General features: G+C 49.7%; 1 protein-coding gene across 2 annotated transcripts; it reads left to right on the top strand.

Moving 5' to 3' along the window:
• Positions 1-18: 18 nt before the first annotated feature.
• Positions 19-23,192, top strand: Nt5m (5',3'-nucleotidase, mitochondrial). 2 transcript variants are annotated; one of them, XM_075992350.1, is made up of 5 exons: positions 19-390; positions 4,931-5,031; positions 10,437-10,497; positions 18,754-18,868; positions 19,915-23,180. In XM_075992350.1, exons 1-5 carry the CDS (start codon positions 148-150, stop codon positions 20,055-20,057), a joined length of 663 nt encoding a protein of 220 aa, XP_075848465.1. In that variant the 5' UTR covers positions 19-147; the 3' UTR covers positions 20,058-23,180. The 2 variants fall into 2 exon arrangements, with proteins under 2 accessions (XP_075848465.1, XP_075848466.1); XM_075992351.1 differs by lacking the exon at positions 19-390 and adding an exon at positions 452-1,356 and having other exon boundaries at positions 19,915-23,192.
• The last annotated feature ends 4,630 nt before the right edge of the window (positions 23,193-27,822 follow it).

Raw genomic sequence — 27,822 nt, 5'->3', positions numbered from 1 at the left:
GCGTTCGCGCTCACCTTCTCCGGGCGCGTATCGCTTTAAGGGCGGCGGGGCTGCGCGCGGGCCTCGCTCTGGGCCGGAGCCTGCGCGTCCGTGTCCCCGGCGAAGGCTGCGTCTGCCGCGGACCCAGGGCGACGAGCAAGCGGGGCGATGCTCAGGTTGCGCGGTTGCTGCGCGCGTCCCCGCGGCGCTCCGGTCCGGAATGAGCGGAGCCGGGCGGGCAGCCGCGCCCTGCGGGTGCTGGTGGACATGGACGGCGTGCTGGCGGACTTCGAGGGCGGCTTCCTCCGGAAGTTCCGCGCGCGCTTCCCGGACCTGCCCTTCGTGGCGCTGGAGGACCGGCGCGGCTTCTGGGTGTCGGAGCAGTACGGACGTCTGCAGCCTGGGCTGAGCGTGAGCACCCGCAGGCCCCTCAGCCGTGCCCCGCGGGAGGGGAAACCGAGGCCGCAGCTGTCCAGCCCCAAGCCAGCCCGACTTCCCCATGACCTCTGGCGGGTCGTTCTGTACTACAGGGCTTCAGGGAGGACCGGGGCCACAGCGCTAGGGGACCCACCGCTCAACAGCTGCAGGCTGGTCACCTGGGCTTCTAGCCCTAAAAATTCTGTCTGGATTCTCTGTCCTCCTTTCCCTCCCTCCCTCTCCACCCTCTCTACCCACTTCCCTTTAGAATTGGAGATTGAACCCAGAGTCTCCTGAAGGTTAGACAAACTCTCTGTGACCTACATCTCCAAGCCTCTTACTTTTTTGTCTTTGTCATTGGCTCTCACTAACTTTACTGGCTGTCCTTGGACTAACTCACTCTGTAGCCTAGGCAGGCCTTGAAATTTTGATCCTCCTGCTTCAGCCTCCCAAGAAGTCGAGATCACAAGCCTGTAACACCAGGCTGGGCTTGGGTTTTAAATTCTTGGTGTATTTGGCCTCAGATAATTTGTTACATGGAAAAAAAATAGACTAAGCATTATGCCTCCGTACCCCTACGCAGACATGGCTATTTCTCTCTCCCCACGAATTTGACAGTGTCCTCACCCTCCTCCTGCGCTCCAGTCCGTGGAAGCATATATTTCAGTGATACCGTGGCTAGAGAGTATGACTTTCCGGTGTCACATGGGGAGTCAGAGTCTAGGTAGAGTCAACTTCCCTCTTGACCTGTATAAGGCCCCTGGGTAACCCCCTCCCCATGGCTAGACAGCTACCCAGGCTTTTTGGTAGAGAGAATGTAATTTGGAGACTTAAACTACTCTATGAAAGGAACAGGGGAATTTGCCCAGCATTTACCTTAGAGAATGAGAGCCATCTTTCAGTTGGCTGCCCAGAGGCCATGGCTAGAGGAGTGGATGGTGAGAAGGTGATATATACCAGGTTAGTAACACCTAGTTTTTCACGTTCTCTAGGGACTGTGATGTCAGTAAGGTAATGAAGGAAAAGACACACAGACAGAAAGCTGGGTTCAGCCTAACTGCTCTTTGCTGGAGAAGCCTCAGCACCCCTGGAAGCTCAGGGCATTCATTGTACAGAGTTGGACAGAAAGACGGGTGCATACAGGTGAACAAGGGGGCATGGCTTGTGGTGGACAGCTGGGTCTGGGAGACAGGTTTAGCTCACCTAGGTAGGAGTCATCTGCAGGGGAGCAGTCTGCTTGTGGCAAACATCCAGGGGAGAAAGCTGGGGCGGACATTTTCTGCACACACTGTCAAAGGTTTTCCCGTGCTCTGGGCCTCATCCCAGTGGGAGGCTTTGCCTTTCCTTAAAGGCTCTGCCTCTGTCAGCAACACGCATTCACTCTGGACTTTCTCCAACCCCTGCATGATCCACTACTTTGTCTTGACTGTAGGAATATGCTACTGTCTCCACTTTGCACACAAGAAAAACCTGTTCCCACGTCACAGGATAGCAAGGCGTGCAAGTGGGATTCCAACTCAGCAACCTGCCCGCCTGCCGCACGTGTTCCTTTTTCCCCCACTCTAATGTCCTGTTCCCTGTTGTGCTTTCTCTTTTAATTTCATCAAGGTGCACAGCCCAGTGGTAGAGGATTGCCTAGCAAGTGTAAGATGCTAGGGTTCCTTCCCAGCCCTGCAACTCTCCCCCCAAATCCCAGACCACTACATAATAAATCAAGCACCTCTACAATAACTTGGTGTATTGAGGTACTGGAAGGGGACATGGGGCATCATTTCGTTCATTCTCAGATGGTATTTCTGCAGACGACTTCCACAGAGCACGCAGGTAGCTGGCATCTCCCAGTGCTGAGAACTATGAAAAGCTTTAAGGCAAAGGAAACAATCACCTGGCGTCACCTCTGTAGCCTCAGCAATCAGTTACTGCCTTGCACTTGTAGATGACCGACCAGTGCTCAAATTTGGGGGACACAATTTCCTTATGGGATTGTATTAAATTTATTGATTTATTTGTTTAGTTTGATGTGTGCGAGTGTTTCGTCTGCATGTATACATGGTGTGCTCTGTGCAGTTCTGGTTTATGAAGGTCAGAAGAAGGTATCAGAGCCTTGGAACTGGAGTTCCTTGCAGATGTTTGTGAGCCACCATGGAGGTGCTGGTGATTGAACAACAAGTGCTCTGAACCACTGAGCCATCCTCTCCAGCCCCGGGAATACATTAATGGGATAAAATAAAATCTACCCAGACTCTGCAAGCAGTCTTGCTCTGAACCAGCACCATCAAGAAGAAGAGGAAAAGAAGACTGCAACAAAGACTTAGCGGTTTTAGCTTAGTGGTCGCATTTACATAGGCTGCATAAGGCCCTGGGTTTCATCAACAGCACCGTAAAACAAGGAAATGGTGCAGCGGCTCAATAGCTCTTTGTATAGCTACTCCAGGCCCAAAGGGACCAATTCCCATCTTCTAAGTGCAAGGTGAGAGAGCACAGGGAAGAAGGAGGGGATGGGAGGAATCATTGATTTCCACCTCATTCCTTTTCCAAGCCTCAGCTCACTGAAGGATCCCCCCGAGCCTGCTTGTGACCTAGTTGTCTGAAGTATCAGTGGTTAAACCTAACAGTCTAGGTATAATGGCTGCACTCATTTTTACTTTGTGTTCTTACCCCTTGGTATTGGGAAAGCCCATTCCAGGACCCCCATGGTACCAAAGTCTATAGATGCTCAGGCCCTTTGTGTAAAATAGCATGTATTGTGTATGACCTGTATAGTCCTATATAGGTCAGCCCTGCTGTAGGAGACATAATATGAGTGCAGTGTAAATGCCATGGAGATGGTTTTAAATACTGAATGCAATACTGGGAGTAATGACACAGTAAAAGCCCTCTGAGCATTCAGTACATAGTAACTCCCCCTAGTATTTTTGTCTGTGGTTCTTTGAATCCATGGATGTAGACTCCGTGGCTCCAAAGAGTCAAGGAGTACCTTTGTCTTTATTTCTTTCGGTTTCACACAGTACTCTTGGAAGGAAAGCAGGCTGAGGTGGAAAGAAAAGCTCATTTTAGCTGTCTTCGACTTCTCAGTTGTTAGGACAGAGAACTGAGCCCAGAGAGGGCACTGCCTCTACCAGTGCTTCCCAGGGAGCTGGGAGGCCAACTACAGGCTTGGCGTTGGAACCCCGTGTCTGTCCTGTCTCACCAGGACTTTGGGAGGAAGAGATAGGTCTTGTCTTTGTGTTCTTGGTGAGAAGCTCTTTGAGAGTGGTGACCAGCCCAGAGTTGGCCCACAGCAAGGGTCATACTGACTCCATATGTGAGTTCAAGTCCTGATGGCATTACCCCGAAGTGGCCTTGAAGGAAATCATGCTTTTCTTAAATTGTGGACCAGCAATCTTTGGTCCTTGTAGGCTGTAAGGGTGGAACTTGAGAATGTGTCTCAGTATCAGTGTGCTTGCTCAGCCCATGTCGTTGACAAGGGGATGGGTGCTCTTTAACCAGGCATTGGTATTCCTGTGCCGCACACTGAGATGCTCCGCTCTTGGAGGCTGAGATGTCTTACTTCCCCCTTGCCTGGCCCTAGGGGAGATCTGGCCAGCACTCTGGGAACATGAGCTCTGACCTACTCATACATGGTAGAAAGGGGATCCTTACTCAGCCACTGTTTTGCAGTATAGCATCAGTTTTACTATAGCTAAAAAGAGGGTTTGTATTTCTTTCTGAGACAGGGTTTTATTTTGTTGCCCAGCCTGACCTCTCAAGTAATGGGACTAGCATGGGCCATTAGGCCTGGCACAGGGTCTGGATTTTGGCTTTCAAATTTATAAGCAACAAAATCCCTTTTTGGGAGGCAGAGGCAGGTGGATATCTGAGTTCAAGGCCAGTTTAATCTCCACAGAGAGTTCGAGGACAATCAGAGCTACACAGAGAGATCCTATCTCAATAAAATAAAATAATGTCTTGGTTCCTAGCACATAAGCCAGGTGAGAGCACAGCTGTTCTGATCGGTGTGATGAAGCACCTGGGGCCCTCCTAGCTGTCCGTTTCTCAGCTTACCGTGTTTCTATCCTTGAGGACCATGGTGCACTTCGGGATCTCTGAGTTCCTTCAGCTTCCTACCCTAGTGGCTCTTTCATTGTGACCATGCAGGCATTCCCTCGGCCCCTGCTGTGTGCTGTGCGCTGTGTGCTGTGTGCTGTGCGCTGTGTGCTGTGTGCTGTGTGCTGGCTGTGCTAGGCAAGCCTAGCACACGTGTACTTTGTGAAGACTGCCCTCAACCTGAGAACACCAGGTGGCTCTCCCCGAACTGACACCTTAGTTTGTCTCTGCTGTGTCCTAAGAGAAGTCACATCCTTTCTGAGAGGGGGGATCTAAGCACATGCCAACTCCTTGTGATTCCCCCAGGACATGGGGTCTGCGGTGAGTGTAGGGAGCCTTGAACCCCCTTCCCACCTAGTAGCAGCCCTGCCCAGCTGTGTGTGTTTCCAAGAGGAGGGTGGTGGGACAGTGGGGACCTGGAGGTGACTTGCTTTTTTTGACTTCTTAGGAGAAAGCCGTCAGCATCTGGGAGTCAAAGGATTTCTTCTTTGAACTCGAGCCTCTGCCAGGAGCCGTGGAAGCTGTGAAGCAGATGGCCAACCTGCAGAAGTAAGTATGACTTCCTGCCTTGGGACTCTATCTTTAGCTTGCTGTTTTGCCTTTCTCTCCTCGGCCCTACAGAGGCCCATTGCGTTGGCAGGCACATGCTGTGGGCACCAGCATGGCTTTGCCCATCAGGGAAGTCTGGCTTGCTGTTGTGAAGTAGCCACACAGGGCAGAAGAGCCTATTCAATTGTCAAGTGCTGAACCAAGGGGGAGCAGCAGGCCTCACCTGGAAAAGGGGTTTCAGAAAGGACAGGGTGTCATCTTGTTCTGGTGAACTGAGAGCTTGTGTGTGGTGAAGCCCTCACTCAGCACCCACCCCCTACCGTCCTCTGGAGCCTATTGGAGCTGTGGACAGTGTGCGTCCCTGAGATCTTTTACAGCCTTATTGACGAACTCCACACCGTTGTAGCTTCCCCATTTCAAGCGTACAGTTCAGTGGCTTTTAGAACACTTACAAAGTCATGGAGCCATTGCTACTGTCAATTTCAGATTTTTCTTCACCCCCTAAAAGAAAATGTCAAACACATTAGCACACTGCTCATTCCTGCCCTTCTATGGTTCCTAAAAGCCACTAATCCACTTTCTGCCTCCGGCCTTTGCCTGTTACAGACAGTTCATATAAGTGCTGCCATCTAGTGTGTGGTCTAGCTACTTAATGACTTTAAGGTTTATCAGTTGTGTAGTAGCTGGCAAGGCTCACCGTTTTAATCTTGTGAGTGTGTGACTGGGGTTGGGGAGGGGGGAATTCAGGGCATTTTGTATAACAGGTGAGTGCTGTAACCATTGTGCTACACCCCCAATCGAGTCCTTACGCTTTTGACAACCGAATAGTTCCCATTGTATAGACAGACTGCATTTTGTGTGTCCATTCATTAGCTGGCGGATGTTTGGACTGTTTTCACCTTCTGACTCTGTGAGCAGTAGTTGAGAGCTTATGTGTTTTCTTCAGGATGGAGGCAGAGAGATTGAAATTTGCCCTGGTGTGGGCTTTTGAAACCTCAGAGGCACTCCCAGTGATACACCTCCTCCAGCAAGGCCACACCTCCTCCAGCTAGGCCCCACCTCCTCCAGCAAGGCCACACCCCTCCAGAAAGGCCACACCTCCTCCAGCAAGGCCACACCTCCTGAACTTTAATAAACAGTCCACCAGCTAGGAACCAGACATTCAAATGTGTGTGCCGATGGGGCTATTGTAATTGTAATTCAAACCACCAGACTAAGTGGATGCTCTGGTTATGCCCCAGTTCCTCTGGTCCTTTTTTTTTTTCCCAGATAGGTTCTCACTAGTAGCTCTGACTGGCAAGGAGCTTGCTGTGTAGACCAGACTGACCTTGAACTAATGGAGATCCACCTGCCTCTGCCTCCTGAGGGCTGGGATCAAAGGCACACACCACCATGCCCAGCTCTTCTCTATGCGCTGTGAGTCCGGAAGAACTACTTTTGTGAGTATCTAGTAAGCCCAGCTCCTTTTGTTGAGAAGACTGTTATTTCTCCCATTAAATTAATTGTCTTGGCACCCAGTTTAAAGTAAATTGACCCCAAATATAAGGGTTTACTTTGAGATTTGCCCATGATATTTCTTTAAATGTAACAAACTGAATGACATTAGTGTGATACGGTCTTCATTGTGCTGTATATAAATGCCTCTATTACTCTCCACTTCCAAATTCTAGTATGAGGCTGGTGGGGATGGTTTGCTGCCATGTTTGAGTTTAACCTCAGAATCCACACAGTAGAAGGAACAAACCTATTCTGGTAAATTATCCTCTGACCTCCACATGTGTGTCCCCCACACAGTAAATGTGCAAATTCAAATCTGACAAAATGCAGATCTGTTACCACCCGGGGCTAGAGGAGGTGGGAATGGGTACTGATTGCTTAATAGGGTTTCTTCTGTAGGTACTAGAAATATTCTAAAAGTTAAGTTGCAGTTGTGTTAGTAAAACCCTTCACATACACTAAAATGTATTTAATTATATACTTTAAATGGATAAATATTATATTATATGGATTATATCTCAGTACAACTTAAAATCAGGCTAGGAGTAGTGATACACACCATAACCTCAGCCTCAAGAGGCAGAGATTGGCGGATTTCTGTTGCGTTCAAGGCCAGTCTGGTTTATATAACAAGCTCCTGGTCAGCCAGGACTACATGGTGAGACCCTGTCTCACAAACCATATAAAACAAACAACAGCCGGGCGGTGGTGGCGCACGCCTGTAATCCCAGCACTTGGGAGGCAGAGACAGGCGGATCTCTGTGAGTTCGAGGCCAGCCTGGTCTACCAAGGGAGTTCCAGGACGGGCTCCAAAGCTACAGAGGAACCCTGTCTCGAAAAACCAAAAAAAAAAAAAAAAAAAAAAAAAAAAACAAACAAACAACAACAAACCCTAAAAACATAAAAATGTTAAAATCAGTTTGACTTTTAAAAAGATACAAACTGGGTGTGCCCATCCACTGAGACGGTGGGGCTGATCTAATGGGAGCTCACCAAGGCCAGCTCGACAGGAACTGAAAAAGCATGGGATCAAACTGGACTCTCTGAACGTGGTGGATAGTGAGGGCTGACTGAGAAGTCAAGGACAATGGCACTGGGTTTTGATCCTACTGCATGTACTAGCTTTGAGGGAGCCTAGTCTGTTTAGATGCGCACCTTCCTGGACCTGGATGGAGGCGGGGGAGGACCTTGGACTTCCCACAGGGCAGGGAACCCTGACTGCTCTTTGGACTGGAGAGGGAGGGGGAGGGAAGGAGGGAGAGGGAGAGGGAAATGGGAGATGGGGAGGAGGCGGAAATTTTTAATAATAATAATAATATACAAACTGGGGCTGGAGAGATGGCTCAGAGGTTAAGAGCATTGCCTGCTCTTCCAAAGGTCCCGAGTTTAATTCCCAGTAACCACATGATGGCTCACAACCGACTGTAATGGGGTCTGGTGCCCTCCGCTGGCCTGCAGGAATACACACAGGCAAAATATTGTATACATAATAAATAAATATTAAAAATAGATACAAACTGCTAATATGTTCATTTAGCAGTGTGACTGAATTATTGACTGAGTGCAAGAAGCCAGACAGGAAAGCAAACTCCAGATGAAGTTCTAGGACATACAAAAGCAATCTGTAGTGGAGAATACAGCTTGGTGGAGAGGTTGTCTTCCGCCCTTGACCGCGGTGATCCCTCTTTGTGGCATTCATATCCTACAATTTACCAAAAATTTCTTTTTTAAGTGCAGTTTTAAAAACTTTTTATATTTTGTGTGTTTACCTATATATATGTGTATCACATGCATGCTTGCATGTCAGCTGTATCTCAGTTAAACTGCTTAAAACCAACCAGTTTGAGCCAGATGGTGCCTTGTGTAGACCCATCTACTCAGAAGTCAGAGGGATTACATGAGCACAGGAAATCAAAGTGAGTCAGGACAATAAAAAGAGTCTGTCTGTGCCTCCTCCCCACATAAAGGGTTAGTTTGGATGGAGGAGTTAGAATTGACCAGGCTGTCTGTATCGCGATTAAAGAGTTGAGCGTAGGCAAAGCTTGGGACTGAGAGTTGAACAAGTCATTCTAAGCTCTGGAGTAGGGAGCATGTGGTAGCAGCAGGGCGGGACGGGGAGATGGCTGTGTGGCCCGGACCTCAGCAGTCAGGCGCTGGAAGGAGCAGTGAAGAAGAGGAAGGCAGCTTGTCTTCCTTCCCACTGAGGCTTGGGGGTGTGAGGAAAAGCTTGTCTACAGCCGGACCTCCGGTGAGGCAGCTTTCAGAGAGGCTGGGCAGATACTGTCACCCTGCCAACAGTGTCGTCTCTGCACCTGATGTTTTCCTGAACACTGAGCAGGAACAAGCAAAACCCCCAGAGGCCACCAGACAGTCTTCCACAGAACTCCCCAGGGACTCATTTGCCAAAGAGAGTTGGAGAAACAATACTCTTCCTGACTTGACGGGCCAGCGCATACAGGTGCCAGAGCAGAACACAATGCTGTGACTCTTTGGGACAGGATGATGTTGCTGGTTGGGCATCCAGTCTGTGGGCGTGAGGAGGAACAAGCACCTGGGAAGCCCTTTTTGGCCAGGATCAGCAACCCAGAGCTGTGATGGTGCATTTATCATGCAAAGCCCATGTCCCCTACCCTGTGAGGCCACAGGGCAGGAGAGCTTGTCTCAGTGGAGCCTGGCTCCCTTCCTCCTCCATCACCTGACAGTCATAGCCAGGTGATGGAGGGTAGCAGGTGATGGAGGGTAGCAGGTGATGGAGGGTAGCAGGTGATGGAGGGTAGCAGGTGATGGAGGTAGCAGGTGATGGAGGGTAGCAGGTGATGGAGGGTAGCAGGTGATGGAGGTAGCAGGTGATGGAGGGTAGCAGGTGATGGAGGGTAGCAGGTGATGGAGGTAGCAGGTGATGGAGGGTAGCAGGTGATGGAGGTAGCAGGTGATGGAGGGTAGCAGGTGATGGAGGGTAGCAGGTGATGGAGGGTAGCAGGTGATGGAGGTAGCAGGTGATGGAGGGTAGCAGGTGATGGAGGGTAGCAGGTGATGGAGGTAGCAGGTGATGGAGGGTAGCAGGTGATGGAGGGTAGCAGGTGATGGAGGGTAGCAGGTGATGGAGGGTAGCAGGTGATGGAGGTAGCAGGTGATGGAGGGTAGCAGGTGATGGAGGGTAGCAGGTGATGGAGGGTAGCAGGTGATGGAGGGTAGCAGGTGATGGAGGTAGCAGGTGATGGAGGTAGCAGGTGATGGAGGTAGCAGGTGATGGAGGTAGCAGGTGATGGAGGGTAGCAGGTGATGGAGGGTAGCAGGTGATGGAGGTAGCAGGTGATGGAGGGTAGCAGGTGATGGAGGTAGCAGGTGATGGAGGGTAGCAGGTGATGGAGGTAGCAGGTGATGGAGGTAGCAGGTGATGGAGGGTAGTTTTCTTTCAACCAACTGGGGGTGCAGTTCTCTTTCATCTGTCTATGGGGTCTGCAGTATTTTTCCCTTTATTTTCTCCCTCCTCCCTTTCTGGTGCAGAAGAAGAAACCCAAGGCCTTATGACACATCTTTTCTACCATTGAGCCCCCAGCCCTCTGCATCCTTTCAGTGCTGTGCCTGTTACCAATGCTTCTTTCTCTCCCCGTTTTCTTACTCAACTAGAGTATGCATTAACCCAGCTAACCTTCTGGGTCTAGTCCTCTAAAATTGCCCACCTCAGAGTTTGTTGCCTATGATCAGGGTGTATCATTGTGGCTTCCCAGGACCTTTGAATCAGGCAGAAATTACAAGCTGTAGCCTCTCGTGGGGAAGATCAGAACAGTGGGTTTTCCCGTGACAGGTACGGGCTTAGACCCTGGCAGGGCTCCGCTAGCAGAGGTGGGCAGTGCACGGTGATGTGGAGATAACCCTATGGCTCACTGTCCTTTCTCTCCCGGCAGCACTGATGTCTTCATCTGCACAAGCCCCATCAAGATGATCAAGTACTGTCCCTATGAGAAGGTAAGGAGTCCATCCCAGGCGAGGGCTGCTGTGTGACACAGGGCCCCGTCATGGTGCTCCCTGCCTCTCTGTACCAGCCGGAGGCTCTGTCTCATGTGCTGGATGGATGTGTGACAAGCTAGGTGGGAAGGGTACCTGTCACATTTATCAGATTTGCCTGGTCCAGGAAAGTCTGGTAAAGCAGGGATGAAGGAGAGAACCATGTTTAGGGAGGGGTCAGAAGCTCAAGGACATCCCTGCGTGAACAGAGTCCTCTCATTCATTCCCACACTCACTCCTGTGGTTCTGGGACTGGAACTCAGAGCATCCTGCCTGCCAGGCAAGCGCTCCGCCACTTAGCGCCATCCTCAGGCTTATGTGAAAAGTCTGACCAAGAGCTGGCATGGTGGGCTAAACTGTAATCCCAACACTCAGTAGGCTGAGAGATCCGGGCCTGCCTGTGCTACATAGTAAATTTGAGGCCAGTTTGGGCTACAGTGAAATTGTTATGCGCCCCCCCAAAACAAAACAAAACAAAGCAAAACAAAACAGAAAGAACATCTAAGCAAGGAAAAGTGAGTTTTTTTCCTGTGAGCTCCTTTATCTAATGAGAGAAGCAGAGTGGTAGCTCTGCTCTCCGCACATTAGAAGCTGCAGGCTGCACTCTGCAGGGAGGATTGGACCCCACACCTTGCGGTTTCTCAGATGCTGCTATGGACTCAGGAGGCTGGCCTCCCATCTTCATGCTGAGGGCTTCTGAGCCTCTCTATCTTCCTCTTTTCCCACACCTGCTGTCCTCGCCTGGAGCTGTTTGTGTGCCCTGCTCCAGGAAGAGCCCACACTCAGGCAGTTACTGTGGGTTATGTGGGCAGTTGCTGGGTCAGCTGGTGGTCATCCCGACCCCTTTGAACTTTCAAGGCTAAGCTCATTTTAGCCCAAGGGAGTGGGTGTTCAAGCCACAGCTCCTGGGGGTGGAGTGAGGAGCGAAGGCTGGGTCCTCTCTTCATATCAGGGCACCAATCCACAAAGGAGGTTCTGGACCAAGTAGGGACTGGTTAGAAATGGACATTTCAGTAACATTGACCTTTAGAGTTAGAAACTCTGGGAGTGGCACCGTGGTCTCAGCCAACTTGCCAGGTGGTTCTGCTAGACCCCTAAACTTAACCCACTAAGGTCAAGTGGTTGGATGACTGGCCAGTACAGGCACCCTGGTTGGCTGTCAGAATCTACAGACACTTGAGTTCCTTTATAGAAACTCTGGTGGTATTTACACACCTCCCCATCCTTGAGTACTGAAGCCATCCCCAGGTGACTCCAGTACCTCATGCAGTTATGCGTACCTTTGCTGCAGTTGCTCTGCAGTTTTGCGTAGGGAGCGATGATGAGAAAGTCTGTAAAAGTTCAGTTTAGCTGCGGTTCCTGGTTTCCATTGCTCATGCTGTGCCTCATGCTGTATACCGGCTCTACTAGCAGTGTGCTCTTCCCCTGGCCTTCCTCTGGCCCTCCATGTTTCCTGTGGATTCTGTTTCTGAAACATGTCTGGCATCTTTCTGCTTCTCTTATTGCTGCCCCTTTGAATTTCTTTGAAGAACTAATGAGACCTCACTAATGGATCATGTTCAGCCCCATGCTAATTTCTTCCCTGTAAAAAGCCTGGCCCCACAGCCTGCCTGGCTCTTTCCATCTGAGGAGCCCCCACCCTTCTGTGTTTTATGCTGTCCTTGACTTGTAGTATGGTTTGAATGTGAAACACCCTCCATAGACTCATGTGACCGCTTAGCCCCTGGTTTGTGGAGCCTTTAAGAGATGGGGTCTGGCTGGTGAATGTGGGTCTGGCTGGTGAATGTGTGTTACTGGGGGCAGGTTTATGGGCTGGAAAGCCCGCTTCCAACCTGAGATTCTTGTATCTCTGTTTCCCAGATGTGAGCAAGCTTTCCCATGCCTTCCCTGCCATAATAGATTGTGTGTCCTCAAACCATGAGCCAGAACCGATCCTTTCTTCCTAAGTTTGTTCTTCCAGGTTCTTCACTGCACTGACAAGCAAAGTAACCAATGCAGTTAGCAACGTCCCTCTCCTCTGCGTGCCTCTGGTCAGATGCTCACCACATTTGCCGACCGCCATCTCTGACGTTCATTCATCTTCTATGTCATAGCAGAGGCATAGCTGTCTTGGTCCTGGTTTTCTATACACCACTCAGAATGGTTCTTTTTGTTCCGGAATTATTTTTTGTCTCCTACCAGACTGAGATCTGCGAAGGTGCTAGCTATCTTCTTCCTCAGTACAGAGCTAGGCACCTGAGGACCACTTGAATAGATCCACTGTTCAACAGAGAACTATCAAAAACATTTTCAAAGTATTTTTGAAACCCATACAAAAGTATTTATATCATTTCTACCCGTCCTCCCCCTCCAACACTTCCCCTGCTCTCCCTCCCTCCCAAATTCATAAGCTCTTTTTTAATTGTTCTTAGAGGCAGGATTCCCCTGAATAGTCCTGCTGGCCTGGATCCTGCAATTCTCATACTGCAGCCTTCCAAGATTACAGGTGTGAGCTACCCCTGGCTTAGCAGAGTCATTTTTTTTAATTAAAAAGTTTTAATATGCCATATGGTCACATATATTTGGTCACATTCTTCCCATCCCCCACAAGCTCCCAGATCCCACCCACCCATCCCATTTCATATTCTTTTTCTCTCTTAAAAAAAATACAAAACCAAAACAAACAAGGCACAAGAAGAAAAGAAAGAAAATAAGACAGAACAAACAAAACATGGATTCTGTTTTATATTGGCCAACTATTCCTGAGCATGCAGCCTGCCTGGCATGTGGTTAATACTTTAATTAAATGAAATAGATTTCTCCCCTCCTAGTAGCTCTCACTTGCAAATAACTTCTTGGTTCTGGGTGGGACTCAGTGCCCGCTTCCCCTTCTCCATGCTGGGATTTTGTCTGTTTGGAACTTGTACAGGACTTTTGAGTGATCTGAGTTAAGGTTTCTACTGCTACGACCAAAAGCAACTTGGAGAGGAAAGGGTTTATAGACTTTACATATCCTGAGTCATGATCCACGGAGGGAAGCCAAGGTAGGAGCTCAAACCTGGCAGGAACCTGGAGGCAGGAGCTGATGCAGAGGCAACGAAGGAATGCTGCTTATTGGCTTGTTCCTCGTGACTTGCTCAGCCTGATTTCTTACAGAACTCAGGTACCAGAGGTCATACCACCTACAGTGCCTGGGCCCTCCTCCATCAATCACTAGTTAAGAAAATGCTCTAAAGCTTGCCCACATCTGATCCTGTGGAGGCATTTTCTCTACTGAGGTTTCTTCCTCTCAGATGGCCATAGATTTTGTCAAATTAGTATAAAACTAGCTAGTACAAGAATGCTGTCACAGTCTCTGTGAGTTCATCTATGCATTGGCCCTGTCATGTCTTGGAGACACCGTTTCTTTGAAGTTGTCTACCACCTCTGGGTCTTAAAATCTTTCATCTTCTTCTTCAGTGTAGATCCTTGAGTCTTGAAAGGAGGAGTTGGATAAAGACATCCCATTGAGTGCTTAAAGGTCTCTGTCTCTGCACATTTTCTGTTTTTAGGTCTCTATGTTAATTACCGTCTACTCTAAGAAGAAGCTTCTCGACGTGGGTTGAGAAGGGCACCAGTCTACAGGGTTTAGCTCTGTGTGATTAGGAGTTGTTTATTGTTATGTTGTTCATTTAGCAGAATAATTGCAGTAGATTCCTTAGGGCCCATGACCAATCTAGTCTCAAGTTCTTGGCCTCACTAACCATCTCGGGTATGGGTCCTATCTCATGGAGCTGACCTTATAGCCCATCAAAAGCTGGTTGGTTTCTTCTATAACATTTGTGCCAGTATGGCCCCAGTGGGTATAGCTTTTAGGATCTGTAGCTGGGTGAGACTGATGATTACGCTTCTCCTTAGGGATTAAGTATATTACCTTCTAGCACTATAAACACACTCGTCAGTAGCAGTGAAGCTTCTAGTTGAGCACCAGCTTAATTTCTCTGTTTGATGATATACGTGTGTGATGTCTTCAGCAATAGGGCCTTACCGTCAGGATTTCCTAATACTAACCCTGACGTATGTACAGCTGGTGAAGACCTTTTCCCATTCTGTAGGCCGTCTCTTTGCTTGATTGATGGTGTCCTTTGCTTCCAGAAGCTTTTTATCTTTTAACTGAGTTATTTATTTTCTTGATGACCAGCTTTTTGAATACTTACATATTGTAGACATTAGCCCTCTAGTGGATGTGAAGTTGGTAGAAACCTTTTCCCATTCTGTAACCTGCCACTTTGTCTGAATGATGGTGTCCTTTGCCGTATAGAAGCTTATCAGTTCACGAGGTCCCATTTATTAATTGTTGATCTTAGTGCCTGTGCTAATGGTGTTCTGTGCCTACGAGTTCAAGCCTATTCCCTACCTTCTCTTCTATAAGATCCAGGGTGCCTGGCCTTATGCTGATGTCCTTGAAGCAGTTGGATTGGAATTTTGTGCATGGTGCTAGAGATATGGATCTATTTTTATTCTTCTACAGGCAGCTTTCCAGATTTAACTATTTGTTTGTTTGTTTGTTTTATTCTTTCATTTTTTTTTTGAGACACGGTTTCTCTGTGTAGCTTTGGAGCCTCTCCTGGAACTCACTCTGTAGACCAGGCTGGCCTCAAATTCACATAGATCCACCTACCTCTGCCTTTCAAGTGCTGGGATTAAAGATGTGTGCCATTACTGCTTGGCAGCTATTTCTGAAACATAGAAATTTTATACTTTTCACTGTAGTATGTAGGTTATGATCCACTTTTGATTAATTTTTTACATGGAGGGGAATTAGCGAAGGTAAAGGCTCTGCTTTGTCTTACAGGTGTATGGTTCTAGTTATTTCTCTCCTGGGGAGGCAGTCTGGGCTTTTTTATTCCCTGGTCTCATTCTGACATTCTGAATGGGTTCATTAATCCATATCTCTCTTGTACTGTCTTGAATACTAGCATTTCATAGTAATTTCAAAGCAGCCAAATTTCCCAACATTATTCTTTAAGTAATTTTTAAACTATAAAATTAAACTATAGTTATAGTTAGGTATGGTGGGCACGTGCCTTTAATTCTATCACTCAGAAGGTAGAGGTAGACAGATGTGTAGACCAGGCTGGCCTTGAACTCATAGAGGTCCACATGCCTCTGCATCCACACACAATTTTCCTATCCATGCGATAGAAGGTGCTTGCATTAGTCAGGGGTCTCCAGAGGAACAGCACTGATAGGATGAATATCCACTTGTGGGATTTATTAGAGTGGCTCACAGGCTGTAGTCCAGCTAGTCCAACAGTGGCTGTCTACTGATGGAGAACCCAAGAGTCCAGTAGTTGTTCAGTTCACAAGGCTGGTGTCTCAGCTGGTCTTCATTGTATCTGGAATTCGGAAGAAGTAGGCTCTAATGTCAGGGAAGGAATGGACTTGCCGGCAAGATCAAGAGAAAGCAAGCAACGAGAGCAAGCTTCCTTCTTCCATGTCCTTCATACAGGCTACCAGCCGAAGGTGCAGCCCAGATTAAAGGTGGATCTTCCCACCTCAAGAGATCTGGATTAAAGGTGGGCTTTTCTGCTTTAAATGACTTAATTAAGAAAATTTCCTCACAGGTGCACTCAGCTGCTGGGTTTTAGTTAGAGGTCATCAGAATCCCAGAAGAACAGCCATCTCAATGCTCTAGTTAACACACATGGACCAGGCAGCTGTCCAGGGATGAGTAAGGCTCAGAAGCAGAGCAGTAGCATGTCCGTTTAGAAGGGGTAGCTCTGACTGTCCCGGCCGCAGTCCGGGTGCTCAGGCAGGGGCCCGGCTCTGACTGTCCCGGCCGCAGCCCGGGTGCTCAGGCAGGGGCCGGAGCTCTGATTGTCCCGGCCGCAGTCCAGGTGGCTCAGGCAGGGGCCCGGCTCTGACTGTCCTGGCCGCAGTCTGGGTGCTCAGGCAGGGGCCGGAGCGCTCCTCCAGATACAGGCAGGAGAGTGCAGTGGTGGGATCCATCGCTGGTCCTCATTGAACTTCAGTTCCCTCATCTGTACAGAGTCCACAAACCACGGCACTATTTCCTTTGTGCAGCTGCTCCTCGGCTTTTAGACAAGGCCACACCAGAGACAAGAGCCCCAGAGACCGGGTCACAGGACCGGGTTCTTGTGCTTTGATGCTGATGCTGCACCCAAGCCCATGATTATCACCCACATGGGTGCTGGCCCTGGTGAATTGGAATTAACAAAGGGAATAAAACTTCCCAGCTCTGTGATTTGTTCATGAAACATGGTACTCAGGGCCCAGACCCTGTCCTGCCTCAGAACCCTGGCACCACAAAGCCCGAGCTGTATTAGTTGTGGAAGAAGCCCAGAAGTCTCCCTGGTTCTTTAGTGTGCCTAGTACAGTCAGGCCAAGAGCTGCAGGAGTGGGAAGGATGTCTGCACCCAGGTTGCCATGAGGGTAAGAAGGCAATGGGCATGAAGTACACTTACATGAGCAGCCCTTGTTTGTCTTCCAGTCTTGCCTCTGTGTCACCTCCATGTCAACACCAGGGTGGCCTGTGTCTTCTCTGTGACCTGACCCCACTCAGGGAGGCATCCCAGGGACTCAGCCCATCCACTCCCCCTCTGCCTGGGGCAGGGTCCTCACCCAGCTAAGTTCCTTTATGAGCCTAATGGGAGCCTGTTTCCCTGCAGTGGGAATCTGTCTGGGAAGATGGCCGGTAGGGCCTGCAGGGCCTCACTGAAGGCTTGGCCATGAAGCCTTTCCAGTATGAGTGACCTCAGACAGTCTGTCCAGAAAGGACTGTTTCTCCTTCATTGGACATTTGGACAGGTGTCTGAAGAACTACCGTCCCTGTCCTAAAGGGTGCCGGCGGCTACTGAGGCAGATTGCAGGGATACAGATAATGTGACCACAGTTGTGCCCATTGCCTGGAGGGATGAGGAGTGTGGAGGTGAAGCAGAGGGGGACAGTTGTAGGAACTTGCTGTGTCAGGGGAGAAGCGTGCCTAAAAAGTGTGTGTGAGTGTCTTGTCTGTTGGTGCATGGTGCATGCGTGTGTGTGGTTAAAGACCTGAAGAGAGAGAACTGTCTGAAAATGAAGGTTACATTGTGAGGCCTGGGGGTGCGCATGGAACAGCGCAGGGCCATGCAGCCCTCTCTTTAGGCTGTGCTCTGTTCTCCAAGTCCTTCCTGTGCTAGAGGTCACTTGGGGTCATATGTAGTCTGCTCATATGTCTGCCCAAGTCACATGGACCACAGCCAGGACTAAACGGACCTGCCCGAGGCTTTGCTGCAGTGGCTACTCAGCCCTTGGGAGGTCATCCCATGTGAGCCAGTAGCACGCTGACAGCCATCTTCTAACCTCTGACTGCTGTTGGTTCTCACGGTGGGGCCAGATGAATCAGGCAAAGGCTCCTGTTTCCTTCTGCTGGAAGCTGCCCTGACTAAAGTCCATACCTTTTTTGGTCTTGGTCCATGAGCAGATCAAGGAAGATTTAGAAGGGTAACCAGATGGTTAGATGCAGCTGCACCCTGGGCAGAGTGGCACAACTGTGAACCTCAGGCCCAGGGCCACTCATCCCTCTTCTGGTTCTCCCAGCATGGCTACTCAGGCCTTGTCTGCTGCTAGCCTCACACTAGTGTGGCGAAGGAGGGAAGGCTGTTTTCCCTGTTCCCAGAGTGTCTTAGGAAAGAGAGGCAGTCCAGAGCCCCACCGTGGCGAAGGCAGTGTGGCCTGCCAGATTGCACAGCGTTCTGTCAGTGGTCTGATAGTTGTTCCTGTCTGTCAGTCCTGCAGACACCTGCACTCTGTGTGCCTGGGACATCAGCCGTCTGTAGCACCCCTCTGCACTGATGTGACTCAACCCCCCCCACCACCAGCATCAAATCATGCATGGTTTGAATCCACCTGTCTCTGCCTTTATTCCCAGAAGAGACGTTGGGCAGATCTGCTGGTTATTTCTCTTGTGAGTCGGCTGCCTCAGGAAGTCACTAAGCCCCAGGACCCAGTGGCAGCCAGCGTGACTAACCTCTGATAGAGTGCTGAGAGCATTCTGTGCCGCTCTGGGGCTGTCAGGTCTGGGTCTGAGTCCTGACCCTTCTGTAGTCTCCCGAAGAATGTGCAGGTACACAGCTCCCAAGTGACAAATTCCTGGGCGCAGAGCTGCCCAAGCTGGTCCTCTGTATTAGCTTCCTTCCCTTCAGAGTGCTGGGTTCTAGGTTGAGCTCTGTCTGATGTCATCTCCTCTGCTACCTCCAGTACGCCTGGGTGGAGAAGCACTTCGGCCCTGACTTTCTGGAACAGATTGTGTTGACCAGAGACAAGACCGTGGTCTCTGCCGACCTTCTCATAGATGACCGGCCGGACATCACAGGCAAGTAGTCTCTGGCCGGGGGAAGCTGGGTAGCCCTAGTTGCCTTCTCCCTTCTCCCACATACCTCTTCCGGGGGTCTCCTCATCTCACATACCCCTTTACCAGGTGTTTAGCAGCACCCAGTCAGGAGCTTCTTCCTGTTGGAAAGGCCTGCCTGCACCCTAGGGACAGGGGGCTACTGGAAGCCAGAATGTCTGTGCCTTTACCCAAACTTAGTTCACTCCGTTGACTCTCCTGAGTGAAAAACCCAGCTTTGGTTTCAAACCTTTGTGTTTAGTAACTCCCTGCCCCCTCTTCCCCTCAGGTAGCACAGGCAAGTCTGTTACATAACAGGAAATCACAGTATGCTCCATGGCTGCCAGTGGCTTGGGCAGTGCATTTGTTCTTTTTTCAGCTCCTGCTAATGACCCCTTCCCAGAAAACAAGCAAGCCGCTAGCTTGGCTCACTTAACTGACGCGGTAGGGTGGAGGGAGGGCTTCGGGCGTGGTGAGATTTGGGAGTTCCATTAGTCAGCCCACACTGTTTTGTGCCTCCTGGATGTCTTCTGCCTTGTTTTGCCGCACTGTGGGCAAGCTGTTTCCTCCTTGTAGTTCTTTGGAGTTGCAGGTAACAGCTTGTTCGGGACACATTGGTAGGAAAACAGTTTCTTCCCCCGCAAAGTCTTCCAGAAGCTTAGGGCAACATGACCCATGGGCTTCAGCCACAGGAACTAGTAGGTCGTCACTTCAAAGAGGTTGCGGCACAGTATGGAAGGAGATTGGTACTAGTAACTGCGGGGCACACAGCCCTGGGCTTCCCAATTTAGGTGGTTGGCCAGGCCGAGCAGTGATGACAGCCCTGTCAGCCACCTCATGTGGCCCGCTTCCTGTGTGTTGCACAGAGCACCTTGTGCACAGCGCCTTGTTTTACCCTCATGCCTTTTGTAGGGCAGGCTAAGAGCATCCCTTTGCAGACAGAGAAACTGAGTCAGGAGAGGCACAGCACTTACTGATAGGGCTCATGACTGATCCCAGGCTTTGCACTGAGGCCCTGTTTCCCCCAACAGGGGCCGAGCCACATCCCAGCTGGGAGCACATCCTCTTCACCTCCTGCCACAATCATCACCTGCAGCTGAAGCCCCCTCGCCGGAGGCTGCACTCGTGGGCAGATGACTGGAAGGCCATCTTGGACAGCAAGCGGCCCCGCTGAGGGCTGCACTGTGGCTCTCTCGTGGTCCAGTGTGGGGCTCGCAGCTCATGACTGGACAGCAAGCAGTTTGCTGAGGGCTGTGCTGCAGCTCCCTGGCATTTCCTGGAGGACCCAATGGATCCTTGATCAAGACAACCTCTCGACACACTCCCCTTCCTCTCCTGGCCCAGTCCTTTACCTGATCTTGGGGCAGGGCTGGGAGAAAGGCATTTGCTCTCGGGCAACTTGGCCTAGCCTCAGGCAGGGGCCATGCCACTGCCTCCCACTGCTTACAATAGGGTGTTCTCTAAGGAACGGAGGGGCCCTGGTTCAGGATCTGTGGCCTTTGCAAGGTAAAGAGTGCCAGGGGCAGATGACAGAGGGTCCCCTGGTAGACACGTGCCCTTCCAACTCTAACATGGCGCCATGTCCAACTTGCCCACTTAGTCTGTTCTCTCTCCTCCTGGTGTTCAGTGGCCACCAGGCTCTCTTGGAGGCCAACAGTGACCCTGCCTATGGCCAGTGCTGTGGTCTCTTTCTCTGGTGTCCCTAGATCCTATTCACGGCCCAGCGAGGAGCCAGCAGGCTTGATCATTTGTTGACCATGTGAGAAACAAATGCCATTCACATGTAGCTGCGGCCTTCTCTAGCACCTGCCCCAGAATGATCTCGTGTCCACTGGCCTGTGATGTAAGCATCTGGGAGTCCTCCATGGACAAACAGAGGTGGGCATAGCTCTCCTTTGTGGTCCTCACGTGGTACCACGTGGGCGCAAGGGCGAAATGGCCTCAATGGCAGCACAGCTGGCAGCCTGATGGTTCCTTTTGGTCCCATTCGTCTGAGGGAGGCCGTGCTTCCCTCAAGCCCAGTACCTCACACATGTTCTCCTAACCCTGAGTCAGGCACAAGGCCTTCTCTATGCTTTCTTCAAGGCCAAGTTTCCATAGGCCTAGAAGCTGTTGTCACAGCCTCAGCGCGTGTTCCTTTTGGGTTGGATCCTTGGAAGGTGACACTTGAACCAACTGCCCCCCCCCTGAAAATTTTAGAAACGGTGCCATTGGAGACCAGCTGCATCCTCAGAACCCTTACCAGAGATGGGCTGGAGACCAGCTGCATCCTCGGAACCCTTACCGAGATGGGCTGGAGACCAGCTGCATCCTCAGAACCCTTACCAGAGATGGGCTGGAGACCAGCTGCATCCTCAGAACCCTTACCAGAGATGGGCTGGAAACCAGCTGCATCCTCAGAACCCTTACCAGAGATGGGCTGGAGACCAGCTGCATCCTCAGAACCCTTACCAGAGATGGGCTGGAGACCAGCTGCATCCTCAGAACCCTTACCGAGATGGGCATGATGACATGCACCTGTTTTCTCAGCACTTAGGTTGGCACAGGAGTGTTGCTGTGGGTTCAAGACCAGTTAGGGTTGCATAGCAAAGCCCTGTCTAAGAACATTAAAAACCAGGACCCCAGTTTGTTTCCTGGCCTTCCTACTACACCTTCAGCACCTGTGGTGATCTTCTGACTGCCTAGGAACCGGGCTAGGTAGACAAAATATGTGGGCGACAACCCTGCTTTCAGAGCTGGCCAGGAATTCCATTTCCCGTTTTTTGTCTTAAGAGCTCATTTCTGTCACCCAGGCTAGGTAGGGAGGTCCTGGACATCTACCACCCAGTCTGGAGAAGGATGCCCCAGAAACCCACTGCTTGAGCCCCTCTTGACTTGGCCTTATGTAGCTTTCCATAGTACCTCCCCACTGTTATCCCTCGGGCTGGTTGGGGGCCCTGCCAGTGCCGTGCCGGAAACGTGGCAGTTGTGTCTCTCGATCCTGGAACTCTGGCTCAGGCAGGGCAGCTTCTGGTGATGCCTTGACCTGGGGGCCTGGAAGAAAGCCAGTCCCTGGAGTGTGGGCTCTGTGCCTGCTCCAGAGACCCTGTGTTATCTGACGTAAGATCTCACTCCCACACGCCATCTATGCAGGACCAGGAAACAGTGTGATAAACGAGGTGGGTGAACTCGTTCCTGTGACTCCTGCTGGCTGGGCCCGGCTCTCTCTTTCCTGTCAGCCATACGGCCTGCTTTCCCGTGATCCTTATGCTGCCAAATGCCAAGTCTCCTCTTAGAGTGACCTGGGCGGTCTGGAGCCTTGTAGCCTCCAGCTGCCGCAGTGAGGGAATTCTCTGCCTGTGACCTTCAGTGACAGGTTGGGGATGGTCTGTCATGTACCTCCTAAGTACCTGAGCTTTTGCCAAGTCAGAGGTCACAGCAACAAATGAGGCTCACTCAGCCCTGCCTTGAAAATACTGTGTGTGATTCTAGTTCAGGGAACAGAAACCAGGGCCGCTCGTTGCTATCCAGAGTCTGCCCTGCCAATGACAGACAACCCTGCTGTCTTAGTTAAGAGTACTCTTGCTATGATGAAACACCATGACCAAAAAGAAAGTTGGGGAGGAAAGTATTTATTTGACTTATTCTTCCAGTTGTAGTCAGTCCATCACGGAGGGAAATCAGGACAGGAGCTCAAACAGGGCAGGAACCTGGAGGCAGGAGCTGATGCAGAGGCCATGGAGGGGTGCTGTTTACTGTCTTGCTCAGCCTGCTTCCTCATAGAACCCAGAATCATCTACCCTGGGACGGCACCAACCACAATGGGCCAGCCCTCCCCCATCAATTATTAAGAAAATGCCCTACAGCCAGATCTTATGGAGGCTTTTTCTCAATTGAGCATCCCTCCTTTCATATAGCTCTATCTTGTGTCAAGTTGACATAAAACTAGCTACCACAACTGACCCCTTGTCAACTGGACACACAAATCACTGTTAAGCCACAGCCTTTCCTTCCTTCTTCATCCATAAGATCACACATTAATATGGATCTCACAATATAAAATATTTCAAACTTAAAAGCCCTACTGCCTCACAGTTTTGAACATTTACAATATCCAAAGTCTCAACCGTGGACTCCTATAAAATAAAAAATAAGTTATTCTTTTTTTTTTTTACGTCAAGAAGAGCCAGGGCATAGTCATAATCTGAACAAAGCAAAACAAAACTCCAGCTTTAAAAACTCGGTATCTAATGTCTGGGATCCACTCATGGTCTTCTGGGCTCCTCCAAAGGGCTTGGGTCACTTCTCCAGCTCCACCCTCTGCCGCACACACAGCTTGTCTTCTGGGTTCCTGCTGGTGATCACCCTGTGGTACTCACATCTCCAGAATGCTGGGGTCTTCTGCTGCAACTGGGCAGCACTTTCACCAATAGCCTCTCCTGTGCTCTCTTCATGGTGCCAAGCCTCACCTTTCTCCATGACCCCTTCAATCCTGAGGCTTCCACTGGTACCCCAGCTGCACCGTCACCAGTGGCCTCTCCTGGTCATCACAGTGCCAAGCTTCAGCTGCTCTCCATGACCCCTTCATTTCTTCAGAACCAGTAGCATTTGGGAGACTCTTACACAGGACCCAGTCTGACTGCCAGCACAGAGCCCAACCCTGGCCACCTCTGGAACAGAGAGAGCTTCTTTGTGCTAACTCTGAGGAAATACTTCCCAAAAGACTTCACCCAGGCGACACTGGTCTCTTCTCAATCACCGCTAATTTCTTATCTCCAGCTGGCCAGCACTGATTGTCCTGGCAAAAGGAAGGGTTCTCTTTAGTGCTTCTGGGTCTCTTGTTAATTAGAGTTGATTCTTCAGCCCCTGCTCACCAGACACTGCAGATTCCTCACACAAAGGCTGGCTCTGCGGGATGCTCAGCCATATGGGTGTCCTAGGAAGGGAATGAGATTGTATTAGTGTTTTCTAGAGAAACAGAATGGAGAGAATGAATATATATTGCAAGGGGATTTATCAGAGGAGCCCACAGACCGTGTCCATCTTGTCCAGGAATCGGATAGTGTTGGGGGGTAATCACCGGTGAAGACTGCTCAGACTTGGCTTTAAGTCAATTGAAAGTCTTCTTTAGCCGACTGGAAACTACACTGGGTGTTCAGGGTTCTAGTGTAGCCTCAGCCTTTCTCAGGGTGAGCTTTGAAGAACAAAAGCCGTGTTCTGGGCTGACATACTTAAGCCAACAAGAATAGCTAGCCAGGGGTGGAACTACAGAAGCCAGAAAGCAAAGTTAGTACATTTAAAGACTTCCTCAGAACTATATGGACTTTGATGGACGAGAGCTATGTTTTAGTTTTGGCTGGTGGTACTGTCTACATGCTGAATTTTACAGCCTGAATAGTACTTAGCTGTGCTAACGTCTGGGGGTCTACTAATGTCTGGAGCCCTGTTACAATAGTTGTTCAGTCCACGAGGCTGAATGTCTCAGGTAGCCTTTAGCATATGGTTGGAATCCCAAAGAAGTAGCTTCTAATACCAGTGTAGGATGGTCACGCAGCAGAATATATATGTGCTTGCTGGTGAGTGAGGGTAAGCACACAATGAGTTTCCCTTCCCTTGTCCTTGTATATAGGCAGTCATCAGAGGGCGTGACTCAGATTTAGCATGGGTCTTCAAATGATCCAGTCAAGAAGGATCTCTCAGAGGTGTGCCCGTCTAGGATTTAGTTGATTCCAGATGTAGTATGTTGACAACCAAGATTGGACATCACAATTCCACCCACTGTAAACCTGACACACCATCATGTCTCCTTACAGCTTGCTTAATTTCCCAATGAAAATGATAGTGAGGTTGTTTTACACCTGACGTGGTATAACTACCCCACGTACAACCGCAAATGCAGTATATGTTTGGAATAGGTGACAATGTCCCTTGAGGAATATTCTTACAGTGTCTCATAGCTTAAGTTTGATAAATCTCAGGTGATGTTATCTGATAAAGAAATTGAGGAAAGTATACACACACACCCCCGCATACACACGTATATCAAGTCACGTATACTCCTCATTCTGCAGCTGCCACATGGCCTTAGCTGGTTTTATAACTGTCTTCTTCTGTCCATTCTGTATTTCCTCCACCCTCAGCAAGCCCCTCTTTCTGGAAGAGTGACCCATACCCTCATTCCTGAAGGGTCTGGACCCTTTGCCATCCTGGTGTGTTTGGGTTTTTGTATTTTCCCACTGACTTCAGCCACACGACACAGCGGCACCAAGAGATGCCCTAAAGCAGCTGTTCTCAACCCGTGGGGTACGGCTCCTTTGGGCGGCAAATGACCCTTTCATGGTGGTTGCCTAAGGCCATTGGAAAACACAGATATTTACTTTATGATTCATAACAGTAGCAAAATTACAGTTATGAAGCAGCAACGAAAATAATTTTATGGTTGGGAGTCTCCACAACATGAGGAACTGTATCAAAGTGTTGCAGCTTTGGGAAGTTGAGAACCACTGCCCTAAAGGATCGCCTGCACTCCAGACACAATCTTTTTACCTCTATCATGGAGAAGTAATCCAATTTCCTCATGGTAATCTGAATCAATCACTCTTCCTAAAACTCTTACTCCTTTCTTAGCTTGTTGGCTTAAGGGCATCAGAAGCCCAAAGTGGCCCAGAGAAGTCTGAGCTTCCAGTTCAAGGGCCTGTTTGTTGTTTCTCCTCGTAGGAGAGCTCCCCTTTGTGGAATCAAACCTTTAAGGCTAGCAGAACTTACAGTCACAGGAACACAGGCAAGCAAAAATGTTCTCAGTCACTAAGGGTGATAATGAGTGATACCATCCCCTTTTCCACCCCTTGATTCCTGGACCCCTGGATCCTGGCTATGGGAGAAATCGTACCATCTATTGGGCACCGATTCAAAGCATATAGTGTCTTCTAGAGAACTCTACCCAGGCCACCTAATTGGCTCTGTAACTGTGTCTTCAAAAGGTCATCCCATTGTTCTGTCAGGCCAATGGCATCGGGATGTGAGGAACATAGTAAGACCAGTGGATCCTGTGTCATGGGCCCACTGGCTCTTGTCCTTCTTTTGTGTGATGTGAGTTCCTTGGTCAGAAACAATAGTGTGTAGACCACCATGATAGTGGATAAAGCATTCTGTCTGTCCACAGATGGTAGTTTGGGCAGAAGCATTATGTACAAGAAAGGCAAATCCATACACAGAATAAGTATCTACTCTTGTAAGGCTAAAACCTTGACTGTTCACAAAGGAAGGGGGCCAGTGTAGCCAACCTGCCACCAGGTCACTGGTTGGTCTCCACTGGGAATGGTACCATGCCAGGGCTCAGTGTTGGTCTCTGCTGTTGTGGTACCTGTATAACATGCAGAACATCAGTAAACCAGGCCCTAGTCTTCTCTTCACCAGGCCATAGGTGCATGCTTGGGAACAGACAGCATTGTCATGGGAATAGGAACTATAGGCGTCTGGGCAGCTTAGTCACGTAACTTGCTTGTACCCTCAAGTCCTGCCCAGGCCCGATGGTGTATATACCACCTCCACTTGATAACAGAGTGACTTCAGTGCGCATCCTCCTTTATGGCTTGATGGTTCAGGAAACAGCTTTAATCTGACTTGGGAGGCAGAGACAGGTGGATCCGAGTTCAAGGCCAGCCTGATCTACAGAGTAGGACAGCGAAGGCTACACAGAGAAACCCTGTCTTGAAATTTTTTTTTAAAAAAATCACAAAGTTGGTGGGGGAGGGTCAGGGAAGGGAAAGTAAGTGCTGGCTGTCCCAAAAGAACAGGAGGCAGCAACCACTTGTAACCCATACTTGCCTCACAGGATGGGAAATAAATCCAACCAAAATTCAAGGCCCTTCTACCTCAGTAAAATTCTTAGGAGTCCTGTGGTATGGGGTGTACAGAGATGTACCTCCCAAGGGGAAGGGGAAGTTTTTGCACCTGGCCCATCACCAAGAAAGTAGCACAGGCCTGAGTGGGCCTACCTGGGATTCTGGAGATAGGACATTCTTCACTTGGGCCTGTTACTCAGGCCTGTACACAGGAAGCTGCTAGCTTTGAGTGGAGCTTTGACCAGGAGAAGACTCTTCAACAAGTACAGGTCGCTGTGCAGGCTACTTTGACCAGGAGAAGACTCTTCAACAAGTACAGGTCACTGTGCAGGCTACTTTGACCAGGAGAAGACTCTTCAACAAGTACAGGTCGCTGTGCAGGCTACCACACCACTTGGACTGTGTGACCCAGCAGGCCTCATGATACTTGAGGTGTCAGTGGCAGACAGAGATGCTGTTTGCATGGAAACCATGTGTAAAATTTCTTTCCAGTGAATGTATCTGCTGTCTGGTTGAAAAATCCTTGATTAGATTGGCTTGAATGTACAGACTGGAATCCACAGGTCAGCAACAACCAGGCTCCCACAGCTTCAAGAATGGCTCCTTAGGGGAGTTGTGAACTTCCATGAAAACTTAAGAATCTTTAACTGGTTCTGCTGCTGGTCGGTCAGACTACAGTGGTTTTCCACCTGTGAGTTGCAACCCCCAAACGACGTATCAGCTGTGAATCGTATTTACATTATGTATATCCATTACGATTCGTAACAGTAGTAAAATTATAGCCATGAAGTTACAATTAAATAATTTAATTTTGTGGGTCACCACAGCATGAGGAACGAACTGTATTAAAGGGTCCAGGAAGGTAACGGGAAGGTTGAGAGCCACTCAGTGGAACAGACCTGATTGAGAAACTACAGTTCATAGAGATGACCACTTGATGGCACCAGAGGCCTGACTCTGGGACCTTGGAGCCTGCAGTGTCTCTGGACCAGGCCTGCCACTCTTAGAAGTCTCATGCTGTTGTTCCCAACCACCGCTTCTGACGTATGTATCTTCTGGGCAGGGTCTGAGGACCTCAGCCACTGTTGTCTGAGCAGTGGGCTAATGTTTCACAGC

This window comes from Microtus pennsylvanicus, chromosome 11 (genome assembly GCF_037038515.1).
Source record: "Microtus pennsylvanicus isolate mMicPen1 chromosome 11, mMicPen1.hap1, whole genome shotgun sequence".
Taxonomy (NCBI): domain Eukaryota; kingdom Metazoa; phylum Chordata; class Mammalia; order Rodentia; family Cricetidae; genus Microtus; species Microtus pennsylvanicus.
Note: the sequence above shows the minus strand (reverse complement) of the source record. Positions and strands in the feature narration are given on the sequence as shown.